Source organism: Micromys minutus (assembly GCF_963924665.1).
Source record: "Micromys minutus genome assembly, chromosome: 31".
In the NCBI taxonomy this organism is placed as follows: domain Eukaryota; kingdom Metazoa; phylum Chordata; class Mammalia; order Rodentia; family Muridae; genus Micromys; species Micromys minutus.
This window is the reverse complement of record NC_137966.1, coordinates 257,040-275,011: the sequence shown is the minus strand read 5'-3', so window position 1 is coordinate 275,011 and position 17,972 is coordinate 257,040. Positions and strand designations below refer to the sequence as shown.

At 43.9% G+C, this 17,972-nt stretch overlaps 2 protein-coding genes across 4 annotated transcripts in view; one reads left to right on the top strand and one right to left on the bottom strand.

Annotated features, from left to right (window-relative positions):
• CYFIP2 (cytoplasmic FMR1 interacting protein 2) overlaps positions 1 to 17,972 on the bottom strand; it is a gene marked incomplete at both ends in the record, with an annotated part of 95,106 nt that overhangs the window by 40,927 nt on the left and 36,207 nt on the right. For all 3 annotated transcript variants that reach the window (XM_080942033.1, XM_080942034.1, XM_080942035.1), the window contains 7 exons: positions 3,670 to 3,757; positions 6,200 to 6,399; positions 10,442 to 10,561; positions 12,703 to 12,811; positions 15,856 to 15,932; positions 17,163 to 17,259; positions 17,692 to 17,848. In XM_080942033.1, the coding sequence (XP_080798159.1) occupies positions 3,670 to 3,757; positions 6,200 to 6,399; positions 10,442 to 10,561; positions 12,703 to 12,811; positions 15,856 to 15,932; positions 17,163 to 17,259; positions 17,692 to 17,848 (848 nt within the window). The remainder of the gene's footprint in view (positions 1 to 3,669; positions 3,758 to 6,199; positions 6,400 to 10,441; positions 10,562 to 12,702; positions 12,812 to 15,855; positions 15,933 to 17,162; positions 17,260 to 17,691; positions 17,849 to 17,972) is intronic.
• Positions 976 to 1,626, top strand: FNDC9 (fibronectin type III domain containing 9; the record flags this gene model as incomplete). Its single annotated transcript, XM_080942217.1, has 1 exon — positions 976 to 1,626. The coding sequence occupies one exon, from the start codon at positions 976 to 978 to the stop codon at positions 1,624 to 1,626; it is 651 nt and encodes a 216-aa protein (XP_080798343.1).

Genomic DNA, 17,972 nt, shown 5'->3' with positions numbered 1-17,972 from the left:
AATAATTAGTAATAATAATAAAATAATAATCAATAACAATAATAATCTCTTACTAAACTCAGTGGCTTTGCATTGAAATACTGTGGCTAAGTAGGTAAGTTCTCTCTCTTCCTGTTAGCTGATATTCCAGGGTGTTCATTAATAAGATGGGAATAGACTCTGTTATTGTGAGAGAAACCATCTAGTACAGTTTGGATCCACCAACTGCTTACTTGCTGTGGTTCTCAACCTGTGGGTCACAAGCCCTTTGGGGGCCAAATGACCATTGGAAGACACAAATATTTACATTACAATTCATAACAGTAGCAAAATTACAGTTATGAAGTAGCAACAAAAATAATGTTATGGTTGGAGGCCACCACATCATGAGGAACCTTATTAAAGGATGGCAGCATTAGGAAGGTTGAGAACCAATGGGTTAGACAGGCACAAAAGTCATAGTACTGCTGTTACTTTTAGAAGTTATGGGGCTTTTAGAAGTTAAGCTACCCTGGGAACTAATAAACTAACTGACCTGGGAAACAACTTTCTTGATAAAGCAAAACACTAGCAGAAGCTTTGAGGTGGATTGCTGCTGGGGGGCACCAGAGTAAATCTCCACTAGTCATAGGAAATATAACTTAGAGTCAAAAAAAAAAAAAGCCACTGGGCAGAATGTTCTAGGTAACAGTTCATAGCATTCACAGCAGAGGCAGGATGTCAGGAAGGAACTGAGCTGAGAAGAGTAAGGTAGGCCCTCTGAGAATCCACTGAGCTCTCTTCCCATTGCCTGTGTTTGTCAGAGCTGGGAACAATGCTGCTGTATTCTGCCACTGGTTTGCTAGCTTACCTGCTGGACCTTCATTTTCTTTTGTCTATCTAATGAAGTCAGTATCTGTGTCCATCTCATGTGCTCAGCCTGCAGTGGCTAGGATTATATCAAATACTGATGTAGGAGGATGTCACTCTTCACTGTGATTTGGTTCCAGAACCGGGATGAACATTGAGGTTGGGAACGTGTCTTATACAGGAGCCATCATCTCCTGGTCATCCTCAGAGCCCTGTTTGGAGGACTATTATCATATTATGTACAGGCCCAACTGGAACAGCATCTTCTCTGGCTATCTGCGCTATAGCTTCCATCACGAGGAGAAGGTGCCTCGAACCATCACCTCTGTGGCATTGGAACACCTCGCTCCTTCCACTCTCTACTTCCTCTGTATCAGCTGCAAGAAGGCTGCCTTCCCATATAGTCACTACTGTACCATGTTCCACACCCTGGATAAGAGTCCGCTGGCTGCTGGGGGCTCCCTGGTAGACCCCCAAATTTCTCTTTGGGTGCTGATGGCCATCTTGCTGGCCTGCTTCACTGCTGTATTAGCCTTCATTTGCCTCCAGTTCTGGTGCATCCGTTGTCACGAACCTCGGTGGTCTTACAGAGCTGGCCACATGGAGGAAGCCAATGGGTTGGTAAGATGGCCCGAGGAGACCCCAGCTCTTGGTCAGAGGGAAGAAGACCTGCAGGGGTTCCCTCTGGAGGAACTGCCACATAAGAACTCTGGGGCCAGAGCCGAAGCTGAACCAGAAGCCAAAGTCAGCCAGAATGTCTTAGATGTGGTAGCCTTAGCTAGAGAGGTTGGTGACTAACCAGCCAGCCATACTGCCTCACTATAGAGAATGAGCAACGGTAAGGAGATGCCCCATTTCCCAAGGCTTAAAATGCTCTCCATAGTGGGTCCTGTGTGAAAATTTGTCTATAGACCTCCCGCTTCTGTCCTCTCACATGTCAGCTGTATAGATGCCACTGACAACGGTCCCCAAGCTGGAAAACACAGACCCTCAAGGTACATCAGGGGCAAACAAGTCATTGTTTCAGTACTGTCCATTTGGAGGCCTAGTGAAGAACTGAAGACCCCATTTCAGTATTAAAATCAACCATGGCTGTGTGATGGACAGTGAGAGTAACTAGACCTGCATTTGGCACAGTACTTGGAAGAAATGCTGGGTCAGAGGCAGATCACCAGCTTATGTTTTCAGTTGTTCTTTGTAAAAGGTCCAAAGGCTCTGTTCTAACTTTCAGGCAATTGCAAACCACACCCTGCACCTCCAGGTTCATAAAAAAAAAAAATAAATAAAATAAAGAAAGCCACAGATGGGCTTCTCACTATCACTAGCAATCAAGACCTTTTATGTAAATAAATCACAGCTTTAAAACATAGACTCTTAGAAGACAGCTTTGTATTACCCCAGAAACAAAAACCCAGGCCCCTATTGTAAATAAAAGGGAACAGAAGTATGAATAAATACAACATCCAAAATAATATTAAGTTTGATGACTACGTGCCAGCCAATGACTCCAGGCTTGTGTTTGATACAAAGGGAGGCCAGGCAGTGCTGAAGAGACTAGCATTAACATTAATATCAATGTCTTTCCTTTATGTAACATAAGCTTTGAAAGAGAACTGGGAAGGGAAGTGTGATTTTTAGTTTGTGACCCATGACTGTGAGCCTCTTGAATTGACATCTGCAAGCTCTCTGCACTCTTCCCTCCCCCTCCCTCTCTCCCTCCTTCTTTTTCTTTCTGTGTATGGGGGTGCAGTTTCACAACACAGTTTTGACTGACTGGAACTTGCCATATAGACCACACTATTCTTTAATTCAGAGCAGTCCTGCTGCCTCAGTCCCTTCAGAGCTGGGACAGGTGAGTGCTACCACACCTGGATGATGAGCTGCTCCTCAAACAGTCTGACTTCTCTGGAGAAGACACCTGTCCTCTCTAGCATCCCCCTCATACCTGGTAGGTGCCCCAGCCAGAGCTTCTCTGGGTTCACCACACTTCTAAAGCTCTCCTGACCTCACACCACCATAGTCATCTCAGCTTTTCTCTGCTTAGTTTGAAAATGGGATCAAAGGAGGCTGTTTTAAAATCACTGGCCCCTTCTTTCCGTGGGAGACACGTTTTTCTATTTCTTCCTCATGAGCCCCTATGTAAGGATTAAATTGTACATATTGTGACCTTGGTGAAAACTATTCCCTACACAACTGTGGAAATGGGAGTATGAGTGGGTGTAGGTTACATCCCTTCATGCCTGATGGACACTGAGCATATACAACCTAACTCATGTCTGGTCTACAAGGGGTATATACTAAATGCCATTGAATGAATGGGCAGAAGAACTGAGGATTTAGAGTGGACCCTGTGGGAGCAATTACTCAGAATGAAGATGTGCATGAATAAGAAAGAAAAGCCACATGAGGTAGGAGACTTTCCTCTCAGAGATAGTTCCAGACATCTAAAATGACCTTCAAGCTCTGTCTGCAAACCTCTTGTACTTACAGAGCCCAGAATCCCAGAATTGCTAGACAATGTTATGATAAATCAACCAAGAAATGGGAGAAACTGGGAAGTCACAAGGAGACTCCCCATGTACCCATTTACCCACCAACCTCAGCATATATTCATCCCCCACCTCAGCTCCTGTCCAGCTCCCTCCAGCCAGAGCTTTCTACCCCATCCCTGCTACCTCCGAACCAATAAAGACAGATGTACTTGCAGTGGTTTCTGCCTGGCTCTCAATGTTCCTCTTGAATAACATACCCTGTGGCTTTGCTGATTTTGGGAACACCTTTCCATTTGTCTTTTCTCATTCTGTCTGTCACAGGTGGGAAGGAACAGACAGGACTGTTTACCTTGGACCCATAGAGGTAATAAGGCTGGACATTGGCGGGTTTATCCCGTTGTGGTTCTTGGGTGAAAGGGATGGCAGTTCGGACAAAACTGGAAAAAAAAGAGACAGGCAAGTAGTTAACTGAGTCCGGTGACATCCTCTAAGGGACAGGAGCCCCACCCACTGATACCTGCAGCAGGTCCTAGATTGCTGCCCACAGAAGAGCTAGACTCTTCTGATACTCCCTCCTCTTTGATCACTGCATGCTTTCCCATTTTACTCAAAAATGGGAAAACTTGGGGCCCAGGAGGCACAAAAGTCAGGGTGTGTTGGATCTGAAGATGGCCTTCTCTGGGGCTCTATTTGTTACCTCCTAAGTATTTTAGAAACCGAGTTAATAAACTCTTCCTGTAAAGCACCAAGCAGAAAATCCTTCAACTCTGTATCCATCAACCCAGATGTCTCTGTCCTTGGGCATGAAAATATCATAGACAACAGCACCCTAGTGAACATGGTTGAGTTCCAGTAGAATTGTGAATTTTAAATCATCTTTATGTCATGACTACTGCTCTTAGGGTTTCTCACCTAATTACCCACTAAGATGAGAGTACTAGGCTAGGGAGGCCGTGGGTTGCCATGGAAGCATGAGGACCATAGTTGGGATCCCTAGATCCCACATAATAATGCTCAGTGGCTGCAGGTGCTCCCCTATAATTCCAGCCTCAGAAAGTAGAAATTGGACTCAGAGACTCCCCAGAGAAATCTGGCTCTGCAACCTAGCTGAAAAGGCAAGCTCTGGGATTGATTGAAAGAGCCTGTCTCAGTGAAGGGGGAAGAGCTCTGAGGATGATTCCAGTTATCAACTTAGGGTTTCCATGTAGGTGTCCTCATGCACATGCATGCATACCCATCTACTTGTATGCCCACACATATTAAAACATATATACATGTATACAAAAATGTACACACACACACAAATGGGGGACACAAAATCCACCCCAAAGAGATGGCACCATTCCCAATATATGGGCTGTTCACAGTCAGTCTCAACTCATGTGACTGGTGTCATGGTGGGCAACAAGATAGGATATATAGTTTGTGGTCAGGCTATAGTTATAGGCCTGACTCAATGTGCTATAAAGTCAAATCTTTATAAAGCTGAGCATGTCTTGCTCAATGTAAAGATTCAGGTACATCTTTGTGTAGACTCTTCTCATATCTTTCTATTCATCCAGTGTAGATTTAGTTCACACCACCCTGACCCAGGCTCCAGGGGTTCGAAGACTTCACCTGCACACATTTCCACCCATCCTTCTTTTCTTTCATGGTTTGTGAATATAGTTGATAAGGCTCTGCATGAAAAAAGGATTAGGTATTTTCTCTACTTTAGTACACCAGAGCTGTGTGTCCCTTCCAGGAGGCAAGTTTTACTCTGCAAAGGGGCCTGTTTTGTACATACATGTTCAGGTATGTGCATGTCCCTACAAATAGACAGTGTGACCAGAGCACTGCCCTGTATTAGACTCTCCCAGGCCTTGTGAACACATGATGGTATCATGGCCTAGGGAGCCCATGGTCCGTCCCTACTTTATCTTCACAGCTGCTGTGGGGGTCTCTGAATGCATTACAGCCAGCAGGAAATGATCCAGGTCAGGTGAGAATAAAACAGAGGTTCGGCTCAACTTCAGTTACCTGGTACTGGGTCAATACTTCTGAACTCTGACACCAACTGGCTTATTACTATTTTTTTTTTAAACACGTTTAAGCACAGTAAGACTGTGGGAAAAAGTTTCCTTGTAGAAATTATCACAACAAAGCTTTAGGCACGGCTACATCAAAACTGCTTTGCAAAGTACGTCTCTTCAGCAAAGCACCTGTGACTTTTCCTACAAGATGGCGGAACAGCACTCAGGATAAGAGCCTAGGAAGGAAGGGTTTGTACTAAGTATGACAATGAATTCTTTGGCAAAGTACATGGCAAAGTTTCATGAGGATGGGTTCTACTGATTGAGGAACAATGCTCAGGATTCTGGGAGATTTGGTGAGGGCTGACTTCACAGAACAGAAAACCATATCAGGTATTAATGTATCCATTCCCAGCTTTCTGGCTGGAAAACCAACTTCTTATATTGAAGAAAAAGCCTGCATGTTTAATAATTCTGGCTTTTCCATGAGCTCTCCCCAAGCTGCCTTTACCCTTCATCCACTTCCAACTCCAGCTTCTCCGTTAGGTACAAGTTTTGCCCATAATAGACTTCTGCTGTGTGCCTTACCTATTCCTGCTGATCCTTTACAACTCACCCCCTGCATCACTTTCTTGGAGCTTTCCCTGAGGTTTGTATCATTTCTAGACTGGGTCAAGTTGTGTTGGAAGGCACCAAGCAGCTGGACGGTATGTGGATGTTCACCATGGCATTGCTACCTCCAGCAGAGAGCCTACACCCAGGAGCAGCTCCACACAGATGAACACTTGTCTAGAGCAAACAGAACCACTAGGTCCATTTTGGAGGCAAATGCCCTGCTCAGTACTCTGTGTACAGGGATTCCCTTACCGGTTTGTAGATCCGTTATAGCAGTAGTTGGGGAGGAAGTCGAAGTTGAGCTCCCAGAAAACATGCAGGGTAATTCGGCCATAGGGGGCAGAAACATTATGGTTGGCTTCTCGGAACATGGCATCAAAGCTGTCTAGGGTCATGTGCTTACAGAGGAGTCGGTGTGTGAGCCGGTTAATCTCCAGCAGCCACTCTAGCTCCTGACAGAGAGAGAACACAGAGCTGCTAAAGAGTTTCAAGTAACACACATAGACATACAAACACACACACACACACACACACACACACACACACACACACACACACACACAGAGTAAACACTCCTTACATCTAGAGACCTCTCTCAGGCAACCTTTGGCCTCCTATCTGAGGACTAGGACCCCCTTCAGTGGCATAGGACAATTTTCCTTTCTTCTGTTACTCTTGGGTATCACTTCTGGTTGGGTTTCATTTCCTTGTTGTTGCTCTTCAGCTTGTCAATCATTATTATCCTTAAGAATCCCAATTGAAGTAGGGATGAAAAAAAATCTCAAGACACAAGAGAGGGTAGAAGGGCTATATTCGACCATAGGCAAGCCCAATTTGCAGGCCTTTGAATAGAAAGCATGTTTGTATCTTTCTGATTTCTTAATTGGTGAGGGAAAAGCCTGTCTGCTACTGTCAATGTCCTAAGTAGTACTGTGACTACATCTTGGTAGAGGTTATTTCTCTGTCCTATGGAAGGTGTCAAATAAATAGGAGATACCACCTATTTAGGGTTAATTAGTCAGCTGAAGTATGGCATTTCCATAGTTTTGCAATGTTGTATAGTTTAACTCAATTAGGATATTCTAATAGTGAGTGTGTATGCACCAATATACGTTCATGCTATTTAAATGTTCATCAAAACCCTGTGAGGCCAGTATTGCTGCCTTACACATGTGACAACTGAGGCTTTGTGTAGTTGAGAAACTTATCATCAGATTCAGGAACTAGGCTCTCAAAAAACATTTTAACTATGATCAAATTACCAATGGAATGTTTAAAGGAGGTGTGTGTGTGTGTGTGTGTGTGTGTGTGTGTGTGTCTGTGTCTGTGTCTGTGTGTGTAGAATGCTTCCTCTTTTGGACTGCAGGTCTGGAGTCACTGAGGCACCTGCAGTCTGTACTCCACCCCAATGACTAGGAACTGTCACTGTGTCCTGTGTGTGGCAGAAGCTCTGATCATTGTACTCCCACCTTCGGGTAGGGAGTGAGGTCAGAGTGTGGGGCCAGCATAGAGTGGGGTGCTGAGTTTGCTGGGAAATAAAGTGATAATCTCTTTTGGTTTGAGTTCACTTCTCATTGGTCTGCAACTTGTCAATCATTGTTATCCAAAAGAACCACAATCTAAATAGGGGGCGGGGGGGGGGGGGAAGCTCAAGCTCTGGGGCATCCTTGGCCACTCTGGCCATGCTTTGGTGAGGTCAGCTTTACACCTTCATGCTACTTTTCTTGTGACAGAGTGGGGAATGAGAAGATCAGAAGGCCACATGCCCAAGATCATACAAGGACAAGTGCTTGGGATGGCATTCTGGGTCTTTGGATTCCAAATCATGAGTTGTTAGTCTCTTTGATGCAGCTGCCTGGAGAAATGAAAGAGGCTGGAGGTCCTTTGAAAGAATAATGTGATATAAATTTTATATTTATATTCTATATATTTATATCTTTTTATATTTTAAAACCACATTGGCATGGTGGGGGCCAGCTTTCCCAGGGAGCTCAGTGGGCCACCAGCCACAAAAATTTGGCTCCTGTCTCTTCAGTCACAACTCCTCCTATCCCACATGACAAGTCCACTTTGATGGGGTCAAGGCCTCAGCTCATGCATCCAACATTGCAGCTAGGGTACTCTGAAAATTACACTGCATGGCTGTAGGCTGGGAGTGCGGGTTATAACTGTAAATACTAACAGCAACAGGGCCAGGCACACCACAGATGGGACACTAGGTGGCATGGAAGGGGGAGTCTTAGAGGATAGGTTATTGTGGTGGGTGGAGGACCCTATCATATAGTACTGGGCCTGGTGCTTTGACACTTAATATAATTGCTGCCATGCTACAGTAGGCTAAGGATAGCAGACCCTAGATGTTCCTAAAGAATGCTAAAACCTGGATTTCAACCATGGAGTGACAGTCAGAAGAACTTTCCTAGTCATTGCACTAAGGAGTGAATAAAGGGCAGAGATAAAGATTCAGCTCTCTGCTTCTGTCTCTTAGGGCTGAGCTGGTTCCCATCTGCTATAAAGACACTTAATTCAGTAAACGAACTCTAAAGGCAACTGCTAATGAGTTCATTTCTAAGATCACTGAGCTCTTTTAGCATGCTGTGGTACCCTGTTTGGGGGAAGACAAAGCCAGGGAACAAGGTCTGTCTTATGATTTTAAGTTCTATGAATTTGTGTTAGTGTTACAAGGGTGGACAAAAGGAGCCAGTACTCAACTCTGATGTGGGAACTGAGGCACAAAAGCAAAATGGGAAAATAAGATAGCTGGGTGGGCAATTTTGAAGAACTAGTGGACAGAGAGTGGAAAGGAGAAGGAGGGGCTAGTTGCACCAGAGCAATTCCAGCTCTGAGAGGTCAGGGAGACCCCAGCCAGCATCTGAGAATTAAACACAGCAGGGGCCAGTGGGCTGCCAGTCAGGTGGGCCTGTGGGGCTCTGGGGATGACTAGGAGAGATGGACCTATTGAAATAAGTCTGTAGTCAGCACAGCAATTGCTGCCATCTAGGAATGCTAGTCTGGTGCTTTCCTGGAATCTTACTTGAATGCTTCCAAATGTTACATGTTGACTCAAGATTTCACCAGTACACAGTAAGCCAAACAGCCCACAGGCTGCAAGTCTTTGAGACTCCCTGCTATGCACACTTGCATATCAAGGTGACTCCCACACTAACAATTTTGAAGGTGGAGGGGAAGGAACATTCCTCATTTTGTTTCTGCCATTGCCAAGGGACAGAGGCTGTCAGTCAAGGCCCACAGGAACTATACCTACCCACAAGGAGAAAGTCTCCCCAGGGGGTCCTTCCTAGGTTTCTCAGGAAGAGGATGTTCTGGGTGGGGATCAATGTCTCATCTGATTAAACAAGGGCTTACACTTCAAGTTTTCATTTTGTTCTAGCCAAGAGAACACTCAGTGTCTTCCAGGGAGTGGGGAGAGGCCATGGACACCCACCAGACATGCACATTAGCAGAAAGCCAGAATATACAGATAGACAAAAGAGAAGAAACTCAAACTCCCACTCCTTGAGAGATAAGCACCAAGGACAAGAGGCAGCCAAATGATTTCAGGAATGTGAGCTATTCTACAGTTTCTTATAAGTGATGAAAGACTCAGGTGAGTGGTTGGGTCACATCTTGTTAACAGATGCTGTAGATACCCCACCCCTCACCCCAGGAGAACACTGTAGCCCTATAGTTCTCTCTCTCTCTCTCTCTAAAAAAAAAAAAAAAAAAAAAAAAGCTATTACTTATTAAGCATTTATCAACTACAAAGACCCATTCCAACTTTTCTCTAGATGAGTTCTACTACATCCTTCTAATGACTCTCTGAAGTGGACTCTGAGGTCTCCTTCACTTTAGAGGTAGGAAGCAGGCTTGGTGAAGATATATAACTTGCCTAAGATAACAGAGCTAGTAATGATCAGGGACAGGACTGGGAGAATGAGTCTGTGGGACTCTGGTGACCTATTTCAATGCACTTTATGCCACTTCTTGGAAAGAAGACTGACAGGGAGTGTCAAGACTGTGTAACAGAGACAGCTGAAAAACTCTATGGGGCAAAATGATGCAAAATAAAAACACAGGGTGGTGTTCAAAACCATTCAGTCTTTCAGAATGGAGGTGAAGCAGAACAAACAACCCACCGTAGAGCCTTTCTAGTCTCTCAACTCCCACATGCCCTTCAAGTGACCTTGTGATACTTTGTCTAGCTTCTTAGGACTCTGCCTGCTTGATCTACTCTGCATATCCTAAGGACACAGCTCAACCTGGAGGATAGCCACCTCTGACCTTCCAGAGTCTCTCCTCCATTCTGCACATCTGGCTGCCAGTCAGTAAGAAATGGTAAAATCATTTCTATTCCATTCCAGATGTTTTGACCCAGCTACTCTGGTCAGGTGTGAAATAAACCACCTGCTTCTCTTGAACTAGGCCAGAAAAGCTAACAATTATTTCCAACTAGGCATCCAAGAGCAGAGAGCCTACAGGCATCCCATTTCTTACCACAATGGAGGTCAGGTCTTCACTCTCAAACCGGCTGATTGCCTGGTCCAAGGATTTGTACATGGCAGCAGAAATCCGCTGGGTGATGAGTCTGTTCAAGTCAATTGATCTTCCTAACAGCTGAATGACAGAGGGGGTGTAGAAGTTACTTATCTATACAAATATGACAACTAAATATAATGCACTGGTAGAAAACTATAATAAAATTATAAAAAGCATTACTGGGGTAAGGAATGTATGTATGTAGAATATAGACAGCATCACAAAATCTCTTGGCAGTGGTAATTCTATTTAACCTTTTATTTTGGGAATATTATATGTATATATGGTGTATGTAAAATGGGTATGCACGCTTGTGGGAGAAAGAGAGAAATGAACTCAATACAGTGAAACACTCATCACCACGAGCCTGGCTAACCTAGAGATGGTTATATATTACACTACTGGAAGGCTTTATACATATGGTTCTCAACCTGTGGGTCATGTCCTCCTAAAGGTTGCATCAGGTATTTATATTATGATTTATAACAGCAGCAAATAAAATATAAACAGTTATAAAATAGCAACAAATAATTTTATGGCTGGGAGTCACAATAACCTGAGGAACTATACTAAAGTGTTGAAACATTAGGGAGGTTAAAAACCACTGATTTACATAAAACCCACTGAGGTAGAATACAATTCATTCAGGCTGTAGGAAGAGGCTTGGGGCAAGCTCTGACCTCTGGTAAATGCTTCTGTTGACACCCTAGATTCAGCCTTCCATGTCTTCCTGTTCATAGTCTCCAGGGAGCAGTAGCCACCTTAGTGTTGGCTTACTTTATGCCTTCATGGGAGTGATTTTAAAAGCAAGCATATGAAGGGCTTATTAAAGGTAATTCCCACTGGGATCTACATGAGTATTATTGCAGACGCTAGGAGGACAACAATAGCCACTTATTGAGTACCTGCTGTGTGCACTATGCTTTGTCATGCACTACATAATTATCCTTAGGTACTATGTATCTTAGTAAATTTCCTACTAACCAATTAAGGTTCCACAATGGGATCCTGTGGCAAATTCTGGCTGCACTGCAACTTCTGATGTTCGTCTACTGAGCCTTGTTTTTTCTCTCTTGTTACTAGATACTGGCAATGGATGTCCAGAGAGTTCAATACAGATTCTTTCCTGTTCATCTCAATATCCTATGGCTTCAGCTCTGCTCTTTCACAGAGACCAAGGACCACACAACAACCGCACAGATATAACAGCACATAGGCTGGTCTGCTACTAGCCACCTGAAGGGAGGGTTTAGGGTCTGTGGTGATACCCACTATGCCTTTCTAGCTTAGATTAGCATTTTAAAATCAGAATATGTGTTCATGTTCCCAGCGGTTATCTTCCCTACCCCTGGGCCAAATGTTAAGGAAAACCACTAAATAAAAACAAACCCGTTTTGGTGAGGTTTGCTATAGATTACAATGTTAAATTCTATATCCGAAAATCTTTTTAACAACTTTTCATGTTTACAACCATTTGTTGTACAAATCTTGTTCCTTGATTTAAAACTATTAGTTAAACAAAATTAACTAAAGTCAGTTGTTGGAGGGATTAGAGGTAGGTGGGTTTGTAGTGACCTGGTTGGGGGGAGAGAACCAAAGAGGGAGAAGAAGGGAGGAGATAAGCCACCATGGGTTGGGTGAGTCATGAAAACATGGCCCTGAGGGCTGGCCAATTGGAGTTAAGAGCAGCCCAAATAAAACAGTAAGTAATAACTCAGGGTTATCAATAGAAAAGCAAATTCTGATAGCATAGAGGGTAGATATCTACCCACCTCTTGTAGTGTTTAAGGCTTATTGTAAATAATAGAAGTTGATTATCTTTTATTTGGGAACTGAGTGATCAAGGGATAGAAAGCCTGAATTGGGACTAAAATTTTCTACAGCACAGTTTCTACCCCAGGTTTATCATCAGGTGCTTCATTTAAATGGGGTTTAGCGCTTCTCATTTACTTCAGGAGTGAGTTTACCTGTCTCTGTGTGATAGTGCTGGTGAGAAAAAAGGTGACTTCTGGGTGGTAGGCTATGGTGCTGCTCAGTGCTTCTCAGGCTGCAGAGAAACCAGGAAGTTTAAAACTTCCTCCAAAAGATGCTCAGTACTCTGTACAATTCTGATGCTGTTATGCCTGGTACAGACACTTCAGGCACATGTGAAAGTCCACACTATCTCCATAGAATCTGTTCTTCCCACTCCTCCCCATCATGGCTTTCTCCCATCATACCTGGACATGTCTCTGCTTTAGCAGTGTCTCATAGCGGTTAGATGGTGGGTATGGAATAATCACTCCATAGTTCTTACATTCAGCTCTAAAACGTTTGTCCAACAGGACGCTGGAAGAGAGAAACGTGTAGAGGTGCATTAGACATGGTAGCAAATGAGCCATGTCTATGCTAGGCCACAGGGTCCACCCAAAAACACATGACCTTAAATATCTCAAACGGGACTGAGGTCACTCTAGACATGGTTTCCCAAACTTCTTTCTGGATGCAGAATCTCAATATGTGAAATAGAATTTCTAAATTCTTGAGATGGGCAACCCAGGGTGGATACTCTTTTCCTAATTTATAACAAAAAAACATTTGAGTGTATCCTTAGTACTGCCCAGTGAAAATTCTAGGCACTGAGGATGCCAAGGTCCTTCCTGTCCTTATGGTACAGACTTTCCAATGAAGAGAGACTGATAAATGTGAACAATCAAGGGAAAAATGGTTTGCAGTAGGAAACATGTACATAGTTTTTATCATTCACCAGGCAACACATACATATGCATACATACATATACAAGGAGAATCATATATACATACTACATGCACAGGAACAAACACACACACATTTATGTACATGAACGTACACACATGCCCATAAGGGTATACATATACACTTGTTTTTAATGTCACAACAGTCTTATAAGTCATGTGTAACTAATTTTATCCTCCACGTTGAGAAATAGGCTATAGAGTATCCCTAGTACTTGAAAACAACAATGTAGGATCATTTGGAGTTAGGATTATGAAAAGTATTTGTATGTGGTTCTTTGGACAGAGACTCAGTGATAATAGTAGGGCCAAAGTAAGATTTTCACACATACAATAAGTGTGGTCTGTTTGACAAAAGAGAAGATAGTCAGGGTGCAGAAAAGAAGATTTTGCAAAGTCAGGTTCATCATATTAGTCTACAGGCCAGATCTTGTGAGACCACAGAACCCTTGTAGAGAGTTGGGACGTCTAGATGGACTACGAGACATTTATAGACTTTAAGTGGGAAAGAGATATTTAAACTAGCACAGTTCAAAGTTGCAGCCACCAACTATGGTGCCTACTAAATGCTTCAAAGGAGGCAGGCCCAAACTGAGATTCACTGCCATGTGCATACTAGATTTAGGCTACCTAGAAGAAAGCAGAGGTATCTCTTTAAATAGTATCTACAGTGTTTCCATGCTGATATTTTGGTGGCTTAAGTTTGTTGAATAAAATAAAATATATTAAAATGTCAGCTGTTTCCCTCATTAAAATATGACTGTTAAATACCAAGGGCATCACAGGTGGCTCTGACTTGTGGTATTGTTTTACCTCAGATGGATCAGCCTGGGTTACTCTCCCTTCCAGTGCTCTCTCTGAACTCCCCAGCTTCCCTCAATTTCCATCCTTTGAAGAGCACCCATCTTGCAGGGAAAGTTGTTGAGGGCTATTTTTCAAATGGGGATATGCATGTGTGTATATCTATTGAGACAGGGTTTCTCTGTGTAACAGCCCTGGTAGTCTTGGAACTAGCTCTGTAGACCAGGCTGGCTTCAAACTCATAAGCCTGCTTCTGCTACTGAGTGCTGGAATTAAAGGTGTGTGCAGCTAACCCAGCTGGGGATATATATATTTTTAAAGATGAATTTTTACCTCCAACTCTTTACATGTATGTGTGTGTGAGTGTGTGTGTGTGTGTGTGAGAGAGAGAGAGAGAGAGAGAGAGAGAGAGAGAGAGAGAGAGAGAGAGAGAGAGAGAGAGAGAGAGAGAGAGAGGGAGGAAGGGAGGGAGAGGGAGAGAGGGAGAGAGGGAGAGAGGGAGAGAGGGAGAGAGGGAGAAGTCCAGAACTGGGCATCAAATCCCCTGGAGTTACAGGTGGTTGTGAGCTACCTGATGTAGCTATACTGGGAATTGAACTCAGGTCCTGAAGACCATTAAGAGCTCTTAACCACTGAACCATCTTTCTAGGTCCTAAGATGGGGAGAATTTATAAACCAAGTATAGAGAGTTCCCAGGATGTAACACGTTCAAGTTTGTTTACACAGAAAGTATCAGCATATTTGGGACCAGAGTCTCTTAGAAATGCTGCCTCCCCTGTTGTAACTGCTTCCTATCTGATCTGCTCACACCTATTATGACTACTTAGTAATAGATGTGCCTTTGTGCTTTCCGTTTATCAGTTAGGATCCATCCTTTTTATGACTGAAGATCTCATGCTCATGAGATTTCATGTACAGTACATGCCAACTCCTATTTGAAATGTGTCAAATTTGTCAAAGTCAAATGAAGTCACTTCCATGGGGGTGGGGAGGAGAAGCACCTGAGGAGGTGAATGACCTTTAGGATGGTTGATTGATGCATCTCAACTTCTAGAAAGAACCACAATACTTCTACATAAACATATTTTCCTTCACAAATGGTACCACTGTAGGTTTTTAAAACCCAGGAATTCGCTGAGGATGAAGGAAAGGGGTGGTGTTAAATCAGTATTTTTTAGTAAATACTGGTAAGTCTATAAACCTGACATATCTCCAACGCAACACACCTTAAATACTCATTCTATAGATTTATAGTTTTAAAAAGTGAAGTTTAAAAGGAAAAAAAAAATCAAGTTAAGCCTTGTGCTTTGGAAACCATTTTGCTGTGGTGGATGCCTCCTCAGGATCAAGTGTTTATGGTGCCAGGTGACAGAGCTCGCCCTCTAGTGGCCACTGCCATAGTAACTCAGGCTTCTCACCAGCCTAATGCAGGCAGGCAAGCTATTAATTTTGTTACTTGCTACACCAAGGCTTAGGCAAGAAGTTCCCGTTGCCTGCACACTCTGGGCCTACCCTTCACTTTGTTTTAATGACCTCCCAAGATGCTGTTTCCTTAAGATGGTCTCGACTAGCTCAGACTTATCTACATTTATTCCCAGAATCTCCGTCTTCCTTCATGAATGTCCTTCATATTTTAAGTCACTCTCTGCCCTTCTACTGAAGTGTAGTGTATTTGTATCCTATCCATCTGTTCCTCTTTACAACATGTCGCAGTGCCTGAGCCCATGGAAATTGCTTGATTTTTACTTCAGGACTGAACAAGAGAGCCAGGTATGAGGCTGAAGAAAGGACACTGCTCAAACCTAGGCTCCCCTTACCTGCCAGCCATGGCTTTGTAGTAGGCAAAGATCTGGTCGGCCAGCTTGTAGACAAACTGATCAAAACACAGGTTCACCTGGTGAGGAAAAGCAGAAGGTCAGTGGGTCTTGTTTGGATTAATCACCAAATGGGCAGTTGGGAGGGTACCAGGGCAGGGGTCACTGAAGTGCTTTCTGGGGCAACATAACAGCCCTGACAGAATGGGTAAAAACAAAGAAGCACCTGTGGCCATGCACAGGTACTGAAGTTGGCCCTTTGCCCTCAGTGGCTTCAGAGGAGCCCAGAAACCAGCCTCCTCATTGCTCCCCACTGCTTGGTCAGGGAACACAAAGGAACGGCTGCCTTCTGATGTTGTGACTATGCCTAGCAGCCTGCAAACCTGAAGACTTTGTCTCCTCCTTGTATTTGATTTTCCTTGCTCCGTAGAGTTAATTTTGGGAATGCTCTTAGAAATAGAAAAGTCCCTTTCTTCTAGCTTTCCTTAAATCCCTCTGGTTTTTAATGTACAAAGTCTTGCCCCGCAGTGTTTTACAATATTCATAGGAGACTATGAAGTCTGTGGGAAGACAAAGTCACACCCAACATCAAGTGCCAGAGTCAAATCTTCTTTCAATGAGCAGAGCAGAAAGGGGCCAATGTGGGACTTTAAAGAGAACAGGCTCTGGCAACAGCAAGGCAGGTGATGAAGCCAGAGGAGGAGATCAATCTTTGATTGCTTCCTATTAAGTCCTCAGCTTTGTAAGATGAGCCCTTTATTTAAAAGTTTCTGTACTTGTATTTGACACCCACTATATTACATAGAGCAAAACCCACAGTGGGTGCTGTGCACAGTGTTGGTTTCAACCCATGGTGCTGGCTTCATACCCAGACCTCCTGCCTGGGCCTCTGAACTTCGTGATGTATCCTCTAGAGATAAGGAATCTACGGGGTCAAAGTAGGAGTTTCATTTAGACCCCATGTTCCCTTTCTAGAACCAACTCTGAATTCTTGTCCAGACATTCCCATCCCCTCCAGAGGTCCCATGGTATTTTCTGGAGCTTGTGAGTGGTTAGATGGCACCATTTGCAAGCTGAGGTGTATATGTACATGAAAGTCCTTGAAGTCCCTCATGGTATAGCACAGATTAGGGGTGAGGAGAGAACAGAGCAAGCCATTAAACACTATTATGTTTGACAGTGAAAGCAATCATGAATATTGATTCTCTGGATAAGAGTCACTGACCCTCCTCCCCCATTTGATAATTAATTATTGGATAAGTCCATCATCTTAGGAAACTGCAGGAATAGAGAGGAAGCATGTCACTTGCCTCAGCTTCGATCTCATCATACAGGAACTGCTTTTTGAACTTGGTGAGCGCATAGTAGGCGCTGTCGTTGTACAGATCCAAGGGGTAGAGGACATACCTGAGAAGAAACACAGAGTCATGGAGGGCAAGTTACAGTAGCTGGAAACTGAGGTGAGCGATGGGACAGATGGCTTAGAGTTGAAGACAACTTTCCTCCCTCCGGTGTTCCCTGTGCCTCCATGTAGGAAAGACTTGTTTTTCAATTTGCACACAGATATCAGAATTGATGATACTGATAGACCCCCTGGCCTAAAACCTTTAGCTTAGGGGGATACTTCTTGGTTCTTAGAGAAGGTGATTTTCTGAACATGGTTGTTTAGGATGGACAAAGACATGAAGGGAAGGTGGGGCTGAGACAAATGACCTTGGAGTGGAGTACATTGCCTAATCTCTACTCAGTAGTTTCTTCTGTGAATCAAAGAGCTCAGTAGCAAGCCACCCTCCCACTCCACCCCGGGAACTTCCTGGTTGGCCCAATCCTGTCTCTTACTCCATCATGGAAGGTTCTTTGGTTTCCAGAATATGGTCTGTTAGAATCCAGGGCATGGACATCTCAATTGGGAACTGGATTCGCCGGCCCATGGTCAACTCCAGGAAGAATTCTCGGAACCAGAGCTGGGAGAGGTCACAGCACTGCTGAAGAGCTTCTGAAAGCACAGGGAGAGCCTTGGCTTAACAGAAAGTGCTCACACATCAGTGTTTGCTGTCTACTGGCTGTCACCAGGTACACAGTTCTTCCGTGATCTTTCTGTCTTGTGCATGAAGCCAGCT